This window comes from Trichosurus vulpecula, chromosome 8, assembly GCF_011100635.1.
Source record: "Trichosurus vulpecula isolate mTriVul1 chromosome 8, mTriVul1.pri, whole genome shotgun sequence".
Taxonomy (NCBI): Eukaryota; Metazoa; Chordata; class Mammalia; order Diprotodontia; family Phalangeridae; genus Trichosurus; species Trichosurus vulpecula.
The window spans coordinates 234934738-234953946 of NC_050580.1; the positions used below are offsets into that span (position 1 = coordinate 234934738).

Consider the following 19209-nt stretch of genomic DNA (forward strand, 5'->3'; position numbering starts at 1 on the left):
GCTTGGCAGCCCAGTTTGAGTAAGGACCTCAGTGTCCTGTAGACACATGTGTATATACGTATACATGTGTGCATATATACACTTACACATAAATACAGACAGATAGCGTCAGCTTCCTCTTCTATGAAATAGGTGTGATGATAGCACCCACCTCCCAGGGATGTTGTGAGGATTAACTAATAAGGATGACTGTAAAGTACTTGGGACAGTGTCTGGCACGTGGTAAGCCCTATGTAAATGCCGGCAACTATCATTACTGTTGCGGATATCATCATCATCATCCTCATTATTAGCCTTCCTCTCTCCTGACCAAGAATCTCAACACCCTTCTCCAGCCCAGGACATTCAGAAGCTTTTTCACAGCCCTTATAGAGGCAGCAAAAGACCCTCCTCCCTTCCTCAGTTCCTGCTCCTTCCACTATTCCTAGCTCTGTGACCTTGGGAAAGTCCTATAACCTCTCTGAGCCTCTCTAGGGCTCCTCATCTGGTCTCTGCCATCTCACAGGATTCTGAGGCCTGAATGAGAGGGTGATGATGGTGACTGACGTTTATGTAGCAGCTACTGTGTGCCAGACACCGAACCAAGCGCTTACGATTACAATCTCCCTGGATCCTGGGAGGAAGGTGTTATCATTATTCCAGTTTTACAGATCAGGAAACTGAGGCAGAGCCTAAACTGCACTGGTAAGACAAGTTATAGTATTAGAGTAATGATTGCTCTCTGCCTATTTCCCAGAGCTGTTGGTCGAAACCAATGAGATAATAGATTTCCATAGGTCTGACCGCAGTAGTGGGAGGTCTTTTTCTCTGACTCTACCTGGACACTGTTTGGTTACTGAAGTCACTATTAGAACCCAGGCATGAGTAGCAAGTTCTGTTAGATTCAGCAAGCATTTATCAAAGGCCTACTGTGTACTAGGTGCCAAAGACAGAAATAAAAGGTAGTGTCTGCCCTCAGGGACCTTCCGTTCTACCAGGGATACAGCTGGTGAACAGCTAAGTAAATACAAGGTCATGAGGAAAGAGAGTTCACTCACCTCTGGGAATTAGGAAGGATTTCCCTTGGGAGGTGAGCTGAGCCTTGAAGGTAGCTAGAAACCCTAACTGCCAGGCCTGATCATTTTATTGTGATGATACAACAGGATGTGGTCAATGCTTGGATCTCTAGGGCCTTGCTGTAGGATCTGAGGGATAGTGTCTATTTGGTTTTTCCCAAGTCAATTCTCTAGTTTCCCCTATTACTTTCTCTTATGTTTTGATCTTTCCTTCAACTGCTCCCTGGCTCTCTGGTCTTCCTGGGGTGTGTGTGTGTGTGTGTGTGTGTGTGTGTGTGTGTGTTTAAATCATTAAGGCATCACCTTGTGTGTGTGTGTGTCTGTTTAAATCATTAAGGCATCCACCTGAGTTGTGTGTTTGTATATGTGTTTGCATGTGTGTGTGTGTTTAAATCATTAAAGCATCCACCTGAGACCCGAGAGGGAGAAAAAGGGGTAATGTGAATGATATAGAGACTGCTTTATAGAAGCATATGTTTGTTCTGGGAAGACACATGGACGGACCTACCCTGGGCACAGAGTTGGCTCTATTCTGGGAGAGTGTTTCCTTGCTCCAGAAAGGCTTTTAGCTTTAATAAAAAGGGAGCAGAGATAAGAAGGCTGCCACTGGGGGTGGGGAAGGCAGCAGTGACAGAATGATTTAAATGGCCTCTCCGGTGTCATTTCATCTGTGCAGACATCATAAATCAGATTAGCATTGGACTCAGGAAGGGAGGGCATGGGAGAGAAGTGCGTGGAGGGAAAGAAAAGCACTGTGCTCTGCTAACCCCTCAGAATCTGGTCCAGACTCTACTATGCTGAGAATCCCTTGGGGGATTGAGCCGTGGCCTGGTGAACAGCTGGACAGGTATTCCCTGGTGGACTGAGGACTAGAGTTTTACCTTTCTGGCAGCCTAAGAGGGAGGGTTGCCTTTTGTCTCTCACCTTCTAATTCCGACCCCCCACCCCTGCCACTGCCAGCTAGGCTCTTTGGAGAATGATCTTTCTGCCACTCCTTTGGCCCTGAGAACCCCAGGCCTCACCTGTCCATATGTTTCTGCAGCCCTGGGCTTCTCTTCCATGCAAAGATTTAGGACTAAATACCCATGTCACCAGTTTAAGAGGAGGTGGAGAGGAAATGTGAGTGTAGAAGCATAGGGCTTGAGATGAGGAAGAAAAGGAACTGGAGTGACTGCCCCACACCACCATACCCCCAGTTCCCTCTATGCCTTCTGATGTGCTTGAGAAGTGGGGGAGGGAAGGGATGGAGGAGAGAGAAATAGTAGAGAGGTGGAGAATGAAGAAGGAGAAGGGAAAGAAGAGAGAGAAGTGAGGGTTGGGAAAGAAACTTAAGGACTCTGAGCAAGTCGCTTAACCTTGTTTGCCTCAGTTTCCTCATCTGTAAAATGAGCTGGAGAAGGAAATGGTAAAACACTCCAACATTTCTGACAAGAAAACCTCAAATGGGGTCACAAAGAGTCGGACAAGACTGAAAAAAAAAACCACAACTGAACAGCTTACTCCAGAAAGCAATTTTTGTCACTGGAAGAATTTGAATTTTGCTTCCTTCCCCCTCCCGATCTACACACCTTCAGCTCAAGAACTTCAGGCTTACCAGCCCTCTGCTCCACTATGAGACCCGCTTCTTTCTGCTTGACTTTTTCTAGTCCCTTTGTCCCCTCCTTCCAATAATGGCAGTGCCTCGCACATAGTAGGTGCCTCATGAATGTTTATTAACCGACTGGATTAGATGGAATAAAATGGAAGGCCCAGCTTGGAAGTCTTCCAGGCCCAGCCCAATGGGAGCTTCGTTCCTTACTTTTTCCTTTTTCAGATCTCCCGACAATTGGGAAAGATGTACAGTGAGATGATCTTCGTCAATGGCTTTGTGCACTGCGACCCACACCCCGGCAATGTCCTAGTGAGGAAGTGTCCAGGAACGGGGAAGGTGGAGATTATTTTGTTGGATCATGGATTGTACCAGGTGAGTGAGAACACCCCAATCCACCCTCAGAGCCAGGGCTGGGATTGTTTGCCATCTTCTAAATTCTATAAACACCACTCCACTAGAGATGGATTTTTAGCTGGAGGATGAGGGAAGGTTCCACTGAGAAGGGAGCATCTGAGATGAGCCTTGAGGGGTTTCAGCAGGTACAGATGACAAAAGCATGTGTTCCCAGCATGGATGATGACCTGCATAAAGGTAAGAGTGGACAAGGTGAGTTTCAAGAATGGATGAGAGGGGCGGCTAGGTGGTGCAGTGGGTAGAGCACCAGTCCTGGAGTCAGGAGGACCTGAGTTCAAATGTGGCCTCACACACTTACTAGCTGTGTGACCCTGGGCAAATCACTTAACCCTGATTGCCCCCCCCCCGCAAATGAATGAGAGTTCAGCTTGACTGGACTGTGGAGCGCACATACCAAAAAGAATGGTATGAATAAATGTTTGAAAGGGAGGTTGCAGTGAGATTGTGATGAGTCTTAAATGCCAGGTTTCAGGGATTTTTATTTTATCCTGTGGACAGTAGGGAGCCAAGGAAGGTTTTTGAGGCAAGGAGGGATATAGGATAATGCATGTTCTGCGCGAATATGAAGCACACGAGGCCTCCAGGAGCCAGTGGTAAGAACTCTTGCTCCATTAAGTGCTGAATGCCATGAGGGCAAATACCCCAAGTCAACAACTCCTACCCCAAATTTCTAACCCCACTCTGAAGTTTAGTGAAATTCCCGAGAGTCCATCCTTGTCTGAATAATGGCTGGGAAACCAGAGATTTTCTACCATTCATTTGGGAGTGAAATGAGACAGTGAGAGATGCATTGGATTTAGAGTCATAAGACTCAGGTTCAAATTCTGCTACTTAGTAGATGTGTGACCTGGGGTAAGTCACTTGTCTCTCTGGGCCTGTTTCCTTATCTACAAAATGAGGAGATTGGCCTAGATCAGGGGTGAGGGACCTGTAGGCTCAAGGCCACATGTGGTCCTCTAGGTCCTCCAGTGCGGCCCTTTGACTAAGTCCAAGTTTTACAGAACAAATCCTTTTATTAAGGGGATTTGTTCTGTGAAGTTTGGAATCAGTCAGAGGGCCTTACTGGAGGACCTAGAGGGCCACATGTGGCCTTGAGACTGCAGGTTCCCCACCCCTGGCCTAAGTGATCTGTCTCTAGGAGGTGGAAGATGGTTATTTAGGATCATTTGGGTTGAAATCCCATCCTCTCTTTCACCTCCTATCTGGGGGGTTGGGGTGACCATTTATGTGTGTATGTAGAGGTGAGGGAAGTGTCAACTGGACCAAACTGGCCTCTAACACTTGGATGGCCAGAGCCAAACTAGAGCAGGCTAGAGGTAGGAGAATCGGGGATCAAACAGATGTTTCATTTCAAAGGGAGAGAAATGGCTTGCAAACAAGGACATGTGTACCAGGGCCCTGCCCCTAGTGGGGGACCCCTTTAGTGTGGGCAAATCTCAATACAAGTACCAATGGCTACACGGAGCTGTAGCCCCTACAGTGGGGAGTAACAGCAACGGTGAGACAAGTTTGATTCATAGCAGGCCTTCATGACCAGAACCTGTCTGAGCTCAGAGAACACCTGGTGCTGATCAAAACAATACAATAATTAGGTGATTTTGCCAGAGGGTGAGATCATCCAGAGGGTGAGTGCAAAGGATTGTTGTTATGCCAAGCTCAGGGCATAGCTTGCTTGCTGGGTATCTCCTAATATCTCGACAGAAGCACTAAGGGAAAGCATGCTTTTCATCTTGAGGAAGATCTCTACAAATAAATCCCCAGTGGCCTGAGAAGTGTTCTGGGAGATTTTACCAGGAGTCTCTTGCCCTTCTTCCCAGTTCCCTAGCCTCACTCTTAAATTCGTGGTCCCTTGAAAAACTCAGGCAAAATTGCCTTTAATTGCCTTACCATCATTTCTGCAGAACGTTGAGTCTAGAATGGAGAGACGCCATCATCCCAACCGCATCGTCAGAGAGACGTGACTCAAGGATGGGTCATTTGGGGCTGTTTTCCTTTGGGGTTCATCAGGGACAGAGAGGTTCACTTCCTGTTGCTTCCATCCCTCACTGCAGATCCTGACAGACGAGTTTCGCCTGGATTACTGTCACCTCTGGCAGGCCCTGATCAAGGCAGATATGAAGCGTGTGAAGAAATACAGCCAGCGCCTAGGGGCAGGCGATCTCTATCCCCTGTTTGCCTGTATGCTGACGGCCCGGTCCTGGGACTCTGTCAACAAAGGCATTGGCCGGGCACCAGTCACTGCCAATGAGGTAGGTCCTTGCCCCTCCTCCAGCTGTGGGGAGAATCATTTGTCCCTATGGCCAGGTCTCAGTGGAATAGATGGGAGGCCCTGAAGTCAGGCGGAGGATTCTGTGATTCCTTTGTGGTTCCTACAAGAGGGACAAGGATCTGTGGGGGCAAAGAAGGGAAAGGGAAACCTTTGAGCTTAGATATATCATTATTTCTCTTGGCTCTTCTCCTCCCTGCTGGACCCGCTCCTTTGCTGGATCACGATTGATATTCTGCCCCTCTTAATTGTGGGCAAACCCCAATGTTCCATCCTGGACCTTTTTCTCTCTCCAGACTCCCCTATAACCTCCTCAACTCAAGTATCATTTCTACACAGATGACTCCCAGATCTAAGTAGATCGCTAAATCCTGCCTCAGACATTGTAAAGCTCTTTGCAAACCTCAAAGCAATGAGTAAAGTTAGCTGGTATTACTATTATTATCTGTATATCCAGACCTAGTCTCTCTCAGTCCTCCGTCACCAGCCACTATCAGACATTTTGAATTCGATGTCCCATGGATATCTCAAACTAAACATGTTCATTCCCTTTTTCCCAAAACCCACTCCTCATCTGAACTTCCCTGTTTCTGTTGAGGCCACCATCGTCCTTCCAGTCATCCAGATTTGTAACCCAGAAGTCATCCCTGACTCCTTACTCTCCCTCACCCCACATTCTGATTGGTTACCAAGTCTTAGCATTTCTTTCTTCACAATAGCTCTTGCGCCCAATCCTTTCTTTGCTCCCATGATCCCCACCCTAGTTCAGTCCCTCATCCCATCTTGCCTGGATGATCCTAATCTACTCCTAAGTGGTCCTTCTTCAGATTTCTACCCTCTCTAATCCATCCCCTGTCCATCTACCAAAGTGACTTTCCTTTTAAAGCACAGGACTGACCCTGACCTAACGATACGTAAAATCCTCTCCAGTGTTGAGTTCCAATGTGATTCCATGACTTTTCTTCCTGTCCCTCTATGTTGGCTTATACTTAAATGACATGGGTTCGAATGCCAGGTCTCTCAGGAATAGGAGAGGCAACCAACCCCAGAGAAAACTCCCACACTCTCTGCAGTCTAGATCTCCCTAGGACTCTGCCTAACCAAAGCTTACTGGTCCTGTGTGGCCTTAGGTGGTGGAGTACTACAGAGCTCTGGGTTCCTGTCCTGGGGGACCTTTCTCTATTTAGTCACTTTGCTCTTCTGTGAAAGCATTTATGTAGCTTTCTAAGTTTTGCAAAGTGCTTTACAAATATTATCTGATTTGATCCTCTCGACCACATTGAGAGGTAGGTGCTACTATTATCCCGCTTCCTAGATGGGGAAACTGAGGAGACAGTGGCTAAGTGATGTGGCTGCTTGAGAAGATTGGCCTAGGTGACCCCCGAGATCCATCATATCGTATCATATCATATCATATCATATCTTTCTGTTGTCACTATTTATATTATTATGTAATTATTATAACTATGCATTATTTATTATATGATATTACAGTATTACATACATATATTATGTATTATATATTACATAATTACCTATTGTATAATATAATGATTATAATAAATATGATATGATATAATTACTGTTATAACATTATTGATATTATATTAGAGCTCTAGACCTATGATCCTATAAGAGCTTCTCTGGGTCCGAGTTTCCTCATTTGTAAAATAAGTAGGTTGGAGTAGATAGCTTCTGAGGCCCCTTCCAACTCTGGGTCAATAATCTTAAGATCTCCTGTGACTGTTCTAAAAGCTGCTTCCTCCATGAGCTGACATTCTGTAGTGTATTTATATATATATATATATGTATGTATGTATATATAGGTGTATATATATATATATCTGCATTGTGTTTCTTTTTTGTGTGTCTCTTTTAAAAGAATTTTAGATAATATTTTATTTTTTCCCCAGTTACATTTTAAGACAATTTTTAACATTCATTCTTTTAAAATTCCGAGTTCCAAGTTTTCTCTCTCCCTCCCTCACCTCCCCCAACCCGAGACAGTAAGCAATTTGATATAGGTTATACATGTACATGTATTGCATTTCAACTGACTAAGATTACAGGGAGAAAGCACTGGGTTATTATACATCTTCTCCTGCCTTGAACTCTGCCAATAGGCCTTTGTTTTCATTTGTATCCTTCTCTGCCATCCTGGGACTTGTGCGTCGTTAGAATCTACCAAATAGAGAGGCAGTTTTGTATATCTTCCTTGTGCCCATTTGGTATTGTTCCTGAGGGCTTCCCTAGGACCTATCCTGCGCTCTGCCTCCCATGGAACCTGATATCCTTTTCCTACCCCCATATTCCAGGTAGATTTTCTCTAGGGCTCAGGAGAGCCTAGTCTGGGCATCTCTGATTTTGGCAAGGGAAGATGTTAGACTGGACCAGTTGGTCAGTCTGTGTGTCAGGCACTGTGCTAAGTGCTAGGGATGCAAAAACAAAGGCAAAAACAGGGTCCCTGACCTCAAGGAGCTCACATTTTAATGGAGGAAACATACAAAATAACTGTACAAACAGGATATCTATCTCTATATCTCTATAGACAGATCTAGATTTATATAAAAAAGGGAAGGCACTAACGGTTGGGAGGAACTAACACAGGGATAAGAATTGAGGACTGGAAAAGACTTCCTTTAGAAGGTAGGATTTGAGCTGAGCGGGGGCAGCCAGTGCAGATCTCTGGAGCAAGAGATGGAGGGTCCTGTTCAAGGAATAGCAAGAAGGCCCGTGTACCTTTAATGTCTCTTCCAGCTTTAAGTCTATGACATCTAGGTGGGGGTATCTGATCTGTTTCTGATTTGGCATGTTTGGCCCATCCTGGCACAAAAGTGGCATCGTTGTGACTGGTTTGGGATGAGAGAGTAGCAGGACATGGGGGAGGGGAGACAGAGAGAGACACAAAGAGAAAGAAAAAAACACAGAACAAGAATAAGACAGAGCATGAGAGAGAGAGAGAGAGAGAGAGAGAGAGAGAGAGGGAGAGAGAAAGAGAGAGGAAGAGAGAGGGAGGGGAGAGAGAGAAGAGAGAGGGGGAGAGAGAGTGGGGAGAGAGCATTTGAGAGACAGACAGACAGACAGAGTGAGAAAGCTGGCTTTTTGGGTGTCTGGCTTTGTGCAGAGATGTTCCAGTCTGATAGCAGCTGCCTGGAGGAGATTTCAAATCATGGAGCACCTTGGGCATTAATAGCACGCGTACGTTTCTTAAAGGGACAATGACCGTTACCCAGTTTAAGAAGCTTGGGCTGGAGAGTGGGGGTGGGGTAGAAGCCTTCTGGATATATATTGCTTATTGTAGGCACTCATTAGATATTGGTTGATTGAATGAGTGAACCAAAATGACTGCTGAGTAGATTAATGCTCTGCCTTTTCTGTGTGTCCTTTACATGTTATGATCCTCTCAAAATGGTTGGAACCGTATTGGCCCCGTTTCCTCATTTTAATTGAGCAATTTAAAAAAAAAAATCCTTATACAGATAAGTAGGTAAAGTATTGAACCTGGAGTCAGGAAGACCTGAGTTCAAATCCTGACCTGGACACTTACTAGTTGTGTGACACCTTGGACGAGTCATTTAGCTTTTATCTGCCTCAGTTTACTCATCTGTAAAATGGGGATCATGATAGCTCCTAGGGTTGCTGTTTGGATCCAATGAGATATTTGTAAAATGCTTGGCAAATCTCCTAGGGCCATATGAATGCTAGCTATTATTATGATTATTTTTAAGTACCCAGTATATCTATCAGATATTATTGTCCCTCCACAAATGAGGAAACAGAGGCAAAGAAAAGCTCCATGATTTCCCCAAGGTCACATAGTTATGACTGTTTACAAGAAGGCAGAGGAAAGATCTTGGTTACCCCTCTTAGTATGGTCCCGGCCCCCATTATTCTTCCAGTCTGACAGCTTCATAACCTCAGTATTATGCTGGACCCTTCACTATCCCTTCACCTTCTGCCACTTTTCCATTCAGTTGCCACATCTTGCCGTTTCTGCCTTCATTGTCATCTCTGATATCGGACCCCTTCTCTCTGCTCATATAGCTACCACCTTAGTTCAGTCTTTCACCTCCTCTCACTTCGATGATTACGACAGCCTTCTGATCAGTCTCCTTGCTTCTCTTCTCTCCCCATTCCAGCTCATCCCCCACACTGCTGCCAAAATGATTTTCCTTAAGTGCTCATCTAACTAGGTCCTAATTAACTTAATCAATCAACTCAGTGACTCCCTATTACCTCTAAGATCAAATATAAAGTCTTTTGTTTAGCTTTTAATGTCCTTCACAGCCTGGGCCCAGGCTATCTTTCCACCCTCATTGGATGTGACTTTCCTTCCTGTCGTCTTTGAGCCAGCCCAAATGGCCTTCTCTTTGTCCCTCACAAAGTCTTCCTCTATGCCAGTGCCTGGAATGCACTCCCTCTGTAACTCTACCTTACAGAGTCCCTCTCTTCCTTCAGGACACAGATGTAGTATCACCTTGTACCTGAAACCTTTACTGATCCCCCCCTAAAGCTAGTGCCCACCTCCCTCCCCAAATCCTTGTAGTTCACAGTTCATATTTATACATTGATCCTCTTCAAGCACGAAGGACGAACAACCACCTTGCAGGTAACTCCTTTGTATTTCTTCTCTTTATATTGATTCTGTGTATATTTCTGTTGGTATTTGTTTTGTCCCTCCATTGGAACATAAGCTACTTGTCAGTAGGTGTGGTTTCATTTTGTGTTCGTCCTTCAGGGAGACGATGACATGACTTGAAGTTGACTTTGAGTGAGGGAGGGCTGTGCAAGGTCACCAGCCTCACTTTGTCTTCCAGAGCCATCTGGGTCCAGTGGCCTGATATTCACCAGGATGACTGGAGATGGCCCAGGATGCATTTGGAGACCCTGGCCCTTTCAGGCTAAGGCCTTTTCAGGTTCTCATTTTGAGTGAGGTAACACCCATTTGGTGAATAGGCCTCTTTAAGAAGTTAATCAAGGGATAGCTCCTTTAATCAAAACTCAGGAAAAAAAAATCATACTGGGAGGGGAAGAACCTTAGGGTTCCTGGCCAAAAGAGAAAATACTATTTAGTGTTTACATTCACTCTATGCTAGGAGGGTATCCCCTACTATGTGACTGACACATAGTAGGCACTTAAGAAATGGTTCTTGATTGATGAAAGTCAGACTGTGGGGCAATGTGAAAACTGAAGCGCTTTCATTTTATCCAGCTCAATTTAATATAGTTACCCTTCCCTCTCTTTCTCTTGGTGTGTGAGGATGTCAAACATCTGGTCCAAGCCCCTGGCACAAGGGTTCAGTCATCAGGGGCTCAGGTTCTAGTAGTACTAAGCCTCTGTCACCCCTAGGGAAGCTTATGCTAGGATCTAGGAACTTGGGCCAATAATTGCATGTTCATCTCCCTAATTGTTCCCTTTGCTGGACTTTTAGAAAATAGACCCCTAGATTTAGAATTGGAGGGGACCTTAGAGACCATCTGGTCCAGTTCCCACATTTTACAGGTAGGGAAACTTGAGAGGTTCACCAAGGTCACACAGGTTGTAAATGACAGAGGAAGGATTTGAACCCAGGTCCTTTGACTCCCGAGACAATACTCTCTACTAAACCACACTGACATAGGTGGGTGTACCAGTAAGGCAATAAACACAACATCAATAACAGTGAATAAGCCTATGTAGTTCTGTATCTCAAGGTATGAGAGACTCTCCAGAAAGAAGGTAAAAGAAGTATAACATTTATTCAGACACCAGAAGACCATATCCCATAACCAAATGTTCAGCTCCCACAGCCAGTTAGCCCACTTCATCATAACAGCAAGGAACCCAAAACACAACATTACAACCTGGAAGCTCACCATCCCAAAACCTCTCTGACGCCCTGCTGGGGTCTTCCCGAAATCAACTCATGGTACAGCTGAGTCAGCCTGTTCCGTTCTAACAGTCACGAGGATGGCCGTTAGCAGCCATAACAGCTTTCTCTCTCTCGGCATTTTTCTGTGACATAACTTCCTTTTCCTGTCAGGAAGGTCCTCTTGCCACATAGTTCTTAGGCTTCCTGTGATGTCAGCAGGTCACATGGCCTATTAATGGATGGGAAAGATCTTCCAATCTAATTGCTCCTACAGTGGGGTCTCTTGTTCACCCAGTCACGATTTTTATTATTCAGGGCACTAGTGCCTGTCCTGCCCGGCTCCCGGTCTGGTTGGTCCTGCCGCCTCCCACGCTGAGCTCCGCTCCCAGCGACCCTCCAGGCTGTCCTGGGCCGGGGCCCCGCTTCCCTCTGCCGTTCTAGAATTGGGTCAGAGCCATTCTTTATGGATTTTTGGAGGGACGTGGCGGGGAGCTCACGCACGTCTCTGCTCTCCAGCCGCCATCTTCCGTGGTTTTTATTATTAAAGCTTATATCTGTGTAACACAAGGCTTGGAAGCGCTTTACCAACATTGGTAATACCAACAGCGCGCCTGGAGCATTACACGGTTTGTGACGTGCTACGGCAATATGGTCTCATTTTCCCCTCACAACAACCCTGGGAGGGGTTGCGTTTATTATTCACATTCGACAGATGAAGAAACTGAGGCAGATAAAGATTAAGTGACTTGTGAGGCAGCTAGATTTTGAAATGGAAAGAGCACTGACACTGGAGACAGGAAGACCTGAGTTCAAATCCAGCCTCTGACACTTGCTAGCTGTGAGACCCTGGGCAAGTCACTTTTGCCTCACCTGTAAAATGGGGGTGATAACCTACCTTCCAGGATTGCTATAAGCATCAAAAGAGATAATATTTGTAAAGAGCTTAGCACAGTGCTTGGCACACAGTAGGCATCTTACAAATGGTTTTTCCCTCCATTCCCCCCAGGATAATACAGCTAGTAAGTGTCTGAGGCTGGATTTGAACTCAGGTCTTCCTGTCTCCAGATCCAGGGCAGTATCCACTAGGCCAAGTAGGTAATGTCTATAAATATTACCACACCCATGGTGCAATGAGGAACCTGAGACTCAGAGAGATTAGTGATTAGCTCCAGGTCACAGGGCTGGTGAGTGGCAGAGATGCCATTTGAACCCCTGTCCTCTGACTCCAGATTTTCTGCTTTCCTTCCTCAGGATGTGGAGATGCGAAACAATGCCGCTACCTACCTCCCACAGATTAGCCAGCTCCTCAACAAGGTGCCCCGGCAGATGCTGCTCATCCTCAAGACGAACGATCTGCTCCGGGGCATCGAGACGGCCCTGTCTACGCGGGCCAGTGCCAGCTCCTTCCTCAACATGTCTCGATGTTGTACCCGAGCCCTTGCCGCGTGAGTCTCTGGGTTCCCAGGGACCCTTCGTCGTTCTTACTCGAGAGAATAAGCTGCTCACGTCATCTCCAGACTCTGGGCCGCTTCACTAAAGAGACTCCTCTCAAGGACTTTAACCCTGCATTGGGCAGAGAGGGTTTTCTTTTTTTAGCCCACCTTTGTTCTCAACTTTCAAAACTCAGAAAGAAGGGCAGGGAAGAGGGGGATCAGAGAATTTTGTCATTTTTGTCCATGTCCGTGTATATTCAGCAAGCGATTATTCAGAGTTTTCTAACAAGAGTGAAGCCTAGGCATCCCATTCCACTCTGGGATAGCTCCCATTGTTACAAAGTTTTTTCTTACATTGATGAATCTTACAAAGGTGAATCTTCACTCATTCCTCCTCCAGGGCCAAACAAAACCACACTAATCCTTTTCGAGTCAAGTGGACAAGCATTTATTTATTTATTTGTTTGGGGTTTTTTTGAGAGGCAGTCTGGGTCAAGTGACTTGCCCAGGGTCATACAGCTAGTAAATGTCTGAGGCTGTATTTGAACTCAGGTCTTTCTGACTCCAGGTCCTGTGCTGTATTCACTGTACCACCTAGCTGCCCTGGGACAAGTATTTATGCTAAGGAAACTGCCCTTGCCCTTGAGGATCTTACAGGCTAATGGGGAAGATTACATGAAAACGACTATATGCAAATAAGATCTATACAGGAATAAATTGAAGATAATCTTTGGGGGAAAGCGTGAGTATGAAGGGGATTGAAAAAGGCTTTTTTTTTCTTTTTTCCCACTTAATAGCATTTTTTCCCAGTTACATGTAAAGATGGTATTTAACATTCACTTTTATAAGATTTTGAGTTCCAAATTTTTTTTCTCCCTTTCTCCCTCCCCTCCTCCCTCCCCAAGACAGTAATCTGATATAGACTATACATGTACAATCATGTTAAATATATTTTGGGGAAAGGCTTCTTGCAGAAGGTGGAATTTTAGCTAGGAAGGACCTAAAGGAAGCTGGGGAAACTAGGAATTGGAGTTGAGGAAAGAGAGAATTCTAGGCATGGGGGACAGATAATGAAAATTCCCAGATTTAAGAGATGGAATGTCTTATGTAGCAAAGATGCCATCATCAGTGAATTCCATAGCACATGGAAGGGTGTAAAATATAAGACTGGAAAGGTAGGAAGGGGCAAGTTTATGTTTGATTTTAAAAGAAGAGAAGTTTATATTTGATCCTGGATGTAGTGGGGTTTGTTGAATTGGGGGAACAGGGACCAAGGTTAGTAAGAGTCAGACCTGGGGATCAGTTTGGCAGCTGAATGGAGGCTAGAATGGAGTGGGGAAAAATTTGAGGCTGAAAGACTAACCAGAAGGCTGTTTCAGTAGACCAGGCATGAAGTAATGAGGGCTTGGACCAAGATGGTGGAAATGTTAAGCAGGGGTGGGGAGCCTGTGCCTCCAGGCCATGTGGGCCATACGGGCCTGCAGGCCCCAGGTTCCCACCTCCCTCCCCCCCCCCCCCCCCCCCGCCCCGTGTTAGAGAAAAGAAGGGAGCATATACGAGAGATGTTACAGGGGTAGAATCAATAGGACTTATAAATTGCTTGGATGTAGAAGGATAGAGAGAGTGTGAAGTTGAGGCTGACATTTAGGTTTTGAGCCTGGGTGACTGGGAGGATGATGGTAACCTTGACGATAATAGGAAAGTCATGAAGACCATTGGAAAACTTATAAATAGCTTAGATATGTGTATGGGGGTGGGGGCCAGAGATGGGAAATAAGAGGCTTTATTTGTCATTCTTTGATACCTTTGGTGCCTCACGGTTAAACTCCCAATATGAGTATTATCTGAGCCTGACATTATGATCTGGCTTATCGGTTGGTCAGTTGGTCAATAAACATTTTCTAAATACCTAGAATATTCCGTGCGCTGTGCTAAGCACTGAGAGTACCAAAGAAAAAGCAAAGATACAGCCTACTCACAAAGAATTCACATTTTTTATTTTTTATAATTGGTAAACATTTATTTTGTCTTCCTTTCACTTCCTTCCCAGTTGTTCAAAAACAAACAAAAAAAGAAGCACTTTCACTTCCTTTCACTTCCTTCCCAATTGTACAAAAACAAACAAAAAAAGAAGCTCCCATAACAAATTCATAGTTAAGCAGAGCAAATTCTTGTATTGGTCATATCTAAAAATGCATGCCTCATTCTGCATTTTGAGTCTATCGCCTCTGTGTCAACAGGTGGGGAGCATAAAGGAGCCCACATTCTAATGGTAGAGGGGGATTAGAAAAACCTGCTGTGAATAGAGAGGTGGCACAGGGGAATGGAGCTCTAGGTTTAGAGTCAGGAAGACCTGAATTCCAATCTTTCCTCAGATACTGGTGGTGTGACCTTGGTCAAGTCATTTAATTTCTCTGTGCCTCAGTTTTCTCATCTGAAAAATGAGAGTGGTGGACCGGTTGGCTTGTAAGGTCCCTCCCAGTTCTAAATTTATGGTCTCTTAAATTTGAACTTACCAGAATTTCTTGTGGTTTCAGATCCATTGTCTTCTGGATTCCTAGAAAGGCAGGATAGATTTTTGGCTCATTATAAGGAGGAAACTCCTAACAATTATAGTTGTCCAAAAATGCATTGGGCTGCCTCATAAGGTAGTGAGCTTTCTGTCACTGGAAGTCTTCAAGTGGAAGCTAATGATCATTTGCTGTGGGGCCCATAGCAGAGATTTATGCTTTAGATAGAAGTTAGATTATGGGGTCTCTGAGGAAGGTCCCTTCTAGTTCTGAAGATTTGAAAAACAGAATGTTCTCATACTGTTGAATGGCAAAAGGAAAGGGGATCTAGGACCTTTAATTTTTATAAAACTAGGTTTGACTAATTAGACTAGTTAGTTTTTAAACTAGGTTGGTCCAAATGAGATTAGACTAGGGGATCTCTGGGGAAGGTCCCTTCCAGTTCTGACGATTCTTTGAAATAATTCTTTGAAAAACAGAAAGTTCTTATACTGCTGGGCAGCAAAAGGAAGGGAGGTCTATGACCTTTAATTTTTTTAACTAGGTTGGACTAGTTTGTTTTTAAGCTAGCTTAGTCTAAATGAGATTTAGACTAGGGGATCTCTGGGGAAGGTCTCTTCCAGTTCTGAAGATTCTTTGAAAGGGAGAATGCTCTCATACTGCTGGGTGGCAAGAGGAAGGAGGATCTAGGACCTTTAATTTTTTAAACATTAAAACCCTGATAGGTCCAAAGGATCAGTCAGTAGCTGGGAAGACTCCTATTTATCCAGAGTGATTGAGGAATGGTGAGTTCAGCCAGTTAAATTAAGAATGACCAGAAGTAGAAGGCCAGATTTGAAAGAACTAATAAGATTCAGCAAAATGCCCTTTGAATAAAACTCATGTGAATTCCCCTTCCCAAAGCATGAATCCCCTCCACCTGCCCCTGACAGGCCTCAGCTTGAAGACCTCCAATGACAGGAAACTCACCACCTCCTGAGGCAGCCCAGTTCATCTCTGGACAGCTGGCATTGTTAGGAGGTTCTTCCTTAAAATGAACCAGAATCTATCCTACCTTTCTAGGAATCCAGAGGACAATGGATCTGAAAGCCTCAATTACCTTGAAGTACCTCAAGGACATTCTAAACAAACCCAAGTTATCATACTCTGCTGCAGATATGACAGGTGGAAGGGCTAGGGATCAATTTGTATTGATCCTAATGATGGCTGAGTTTTGGGGAATCTTTGTGTAAATGGGAATTTATTGTCTTTATTAAGGGTGGAAGAGCACCTCTGCCTTATTGGAAAAAAACAGAGTTTTTCCAGCAGCCCGGTTTGAAAGGATCATCACCATATTGACACTGATAAGTTGGAAGCTGGGATCATGGTGGGCAGGTTGATGGTGACCGCTGCAGCCATCTTTAATTTGTCTTCCCCCTCCACTTTTTCTCTCCCGTCAGGCACAAGAAGAAGAAGACTTGTTCATTACTCAGGAGGACCCAGATATCTCTCGAGGAGTCCTTCAGCCTGTGGCAGATCAACCTGCATGAACTCTTCCTGCGTGTGCGGGGGTCTTGGCTGGGACATTGGATCTTTGCCCTGCTCAGCTGGCTGTCTCCTACTCCACACTGAGGGCTGGACTGCATCCTCCACCTTGCCCTGCAATGACGCTGGGTTGAGTAGGCAGGAGGGGCCCTCTGCTCTGTCTCTGCTCTCCAATGATGCGGTGGAGGGACCCCCAGTGTCATTATCTTCTCTGCGGCACTCCGTGATACATTTGCCCAGCCTTCAGTTAGTCTCGTCACTGTGTAATAGTGGTCACGGAGTCCACCAGCCATCTCCTAAAATGGCGGAATGCCTCTCCCACTCCCTTCATCTTGACCCTTGGAGCAAGGAAGGGAAAACTTGGGTAGGGAAAAAACACTGGCTGTTTACTTCCCACTTCTCAAAACAGAGTGCTGTTGAATTGAGTACCGCAGCTCCCCCTTTCCCCCAAAATGGAACATCAGGGGTAGATGGTAGGTCAGGGGTAGCCTTCTTATATGGCCAACTATATAACTCATCCCTTGGAATCCTCACTGCTGGATGGATGCTGCTCCCATCGCTGAGGCACAGTTTGACTCCAGAAGGGCATCAGGATGGATGAGCCAGGAGAAACTGCTCTTTTACCTGGGACGCCCCTTTGTCCCAGAATGGTGATGGAAAGAAAGCAGGCATTTCTCTCCTCCCAACATTCCATACCAGAAGGTATAAGAAATTAGGACAAGGGAATCTGTGAGTTAGAAGATACTCCATTTGTACTGTAAGCCCTGTCCAGGTGATCTCTCTTGTTTCCTACCATAGTAAATACTTCAATAAAAACTCCAGTGTTATACAAACCAGCTTCTTGATGTGTCTGCTTTTGGTGCCTTCTGTAATTAGATACCATGTTGTTGTTAAGCCATGTCCAACTCTGTGACCCCATTTTGAGGTTTTCTTGGCAAAGATACTAGAGTGGTTTGCCATTTTCTTCTCCAACTCATTTTTACGTTGAGGGAACTGAGGCGAACAGGGTTCAGTGACTTGCCCAAGGTCACACAGCTAGTAAGTATCTGAGGCCAGATTTGAACTCATGAAGAGGAGTCTTCCTGATTCTAAGCCCGGTGGTCTATCCATTGTGCCATCTAGATCCCCACTAATGGACATAGCAAGAATTGTTTTAGCTGCCCACACCAGGGCCTTTCCTAGTATGGCTGAGATGAACTATAGCATCATAGCTTTAGAAGTGGAAGCAGTGTTAGAGGTCATCGAATCCAAATGCCTCATTTTACTTATGAGGAAACAGCTTCAGGTAAGTTAAGTGACTTGTACCTAGAACAGTGCCTGTCACATGGTAGGCATTTAATAAATGCTTGTCAGTTGGTTGATTATTTGCCCAGGGCCATAGAGTAAGTGTCTGACATGGAATTTGAACCCAGGTTTTCTTGACTTCAAATCCAGCACTGTTTATGAGATCCTACTGCCTATAAGTGGCTTTGGCCAAGCCTGGTCTTAGTTGATAGAATTTGTGTTAAAGATGGATCAGTGTCAGAATTTGAACCAGCGTCTTCTGACTCTTAATCTGATATTCTTTCTACAACGTGACATTGGAGTCAGGGGTAAAGCAGGGATAGGAAAAAAGATACAAAAGAACTTAACTCAAAAGAGAAAATGAGGAATCCCAGAAATCAGACCTGTGGCCTTGATACAAAGTAGAGGCTAACAATGAAAGGCTGTTGAATAAAAAGTAATCCTAATAGGATCTACTCTCTAGAGGGTGACATAGTGAATAGAGTGCTGGCCCTTGATACAGTAAGCCAATAATAACAATGTAGATGATAATTGTCAAAATGCCTATGTAGTTCTGTATCACAAAGTTTTCGACATAGAAGGTAGAAGAAGTAAACCATTTATGCAGACACCAGAGAACCATATCCCATAACCGATTGCTCAGCTCCCACAGCCAGTCAGCCCACTTTATTATAACAGCAAGGAACTTAAAACACCTTATCACAGTCTGGAAACTCACCATCCCAAAACCTCTCCAACCCCCTGCTGGGGTCTTCCCCAAAACCAACTCACAGTACAGCTAAGTCAGCCTGTTCAGTTCTAACAATCATGAGGGCAGCCATTAGCAGCCACCGGTAGCCATAACATCTTTCTCTCTCAGCACTTTTCTGTGACATAACTTCCTTTTCCTGTCAGGAAGCTCCTCCCACCACATGTCTTAGGCTTCCTGTGATGTAAGCAGGTTGCATGGCCTATTAATGGGTGGGAAAGATCTTCAAATCTAATTGCTACCACAGTCCTGGAGTCAGGAAGACTCATGTGGAAAAAAAGGGACACCAGTGCTTTGTTGGTAGAGTTGTGAACTGATCTAACCATTCTGGAAAAAAATTTGGAACTATGCCCAAAAGGCATATGCAAAGCCTCTGACTCAGCAGTACCACTACTAGGTCTGTATCCCAAAGAGATTGAAGAGAAAAGAAAAGCAGACCTGGAGTCAGGAAAATCTGAGTTCAAATCTGGCCTCAGACACTTGACACATGTACTAGTTGCGTGACTTTGGGCAAGTCACTTAACCCCAATTG

At 45.0% G+C, this 19209-nt stretch overlaps 1 protein-coding gene across 1 annotated transcript in view; it reads left to right on the forward strand.

Moving 5' to 3' along the window:
• The window catches only part of ADCK1 (aarF domain containing kinase 1), a 179651-nt gene extending 162175 nt beyond the window's left edge, over positions 1-17476 (forward strand). The window contains exons 8-11 of the mRNA XM_036735669.1: positions 2869-3018; positions 5112-5309; positions 12430-12623; positions 16561-17476. Coding sequence (XP_036591564.1) covers positions 2869-3018; positions 5112-5309; positions 12430-12623; positions 16561-16732 — 714 coding nt within the window. The 3' untranslated portion in view covers positions 16733-17476. The remainder of the gene's footprint in view (positions 1-2868; positions 3019-5111; positions 5310-12429; positions 12624-16560) is intronic.
• The last annotated feature ends 1733 nt before the right edge of the window (positions 17477-19209 follow it).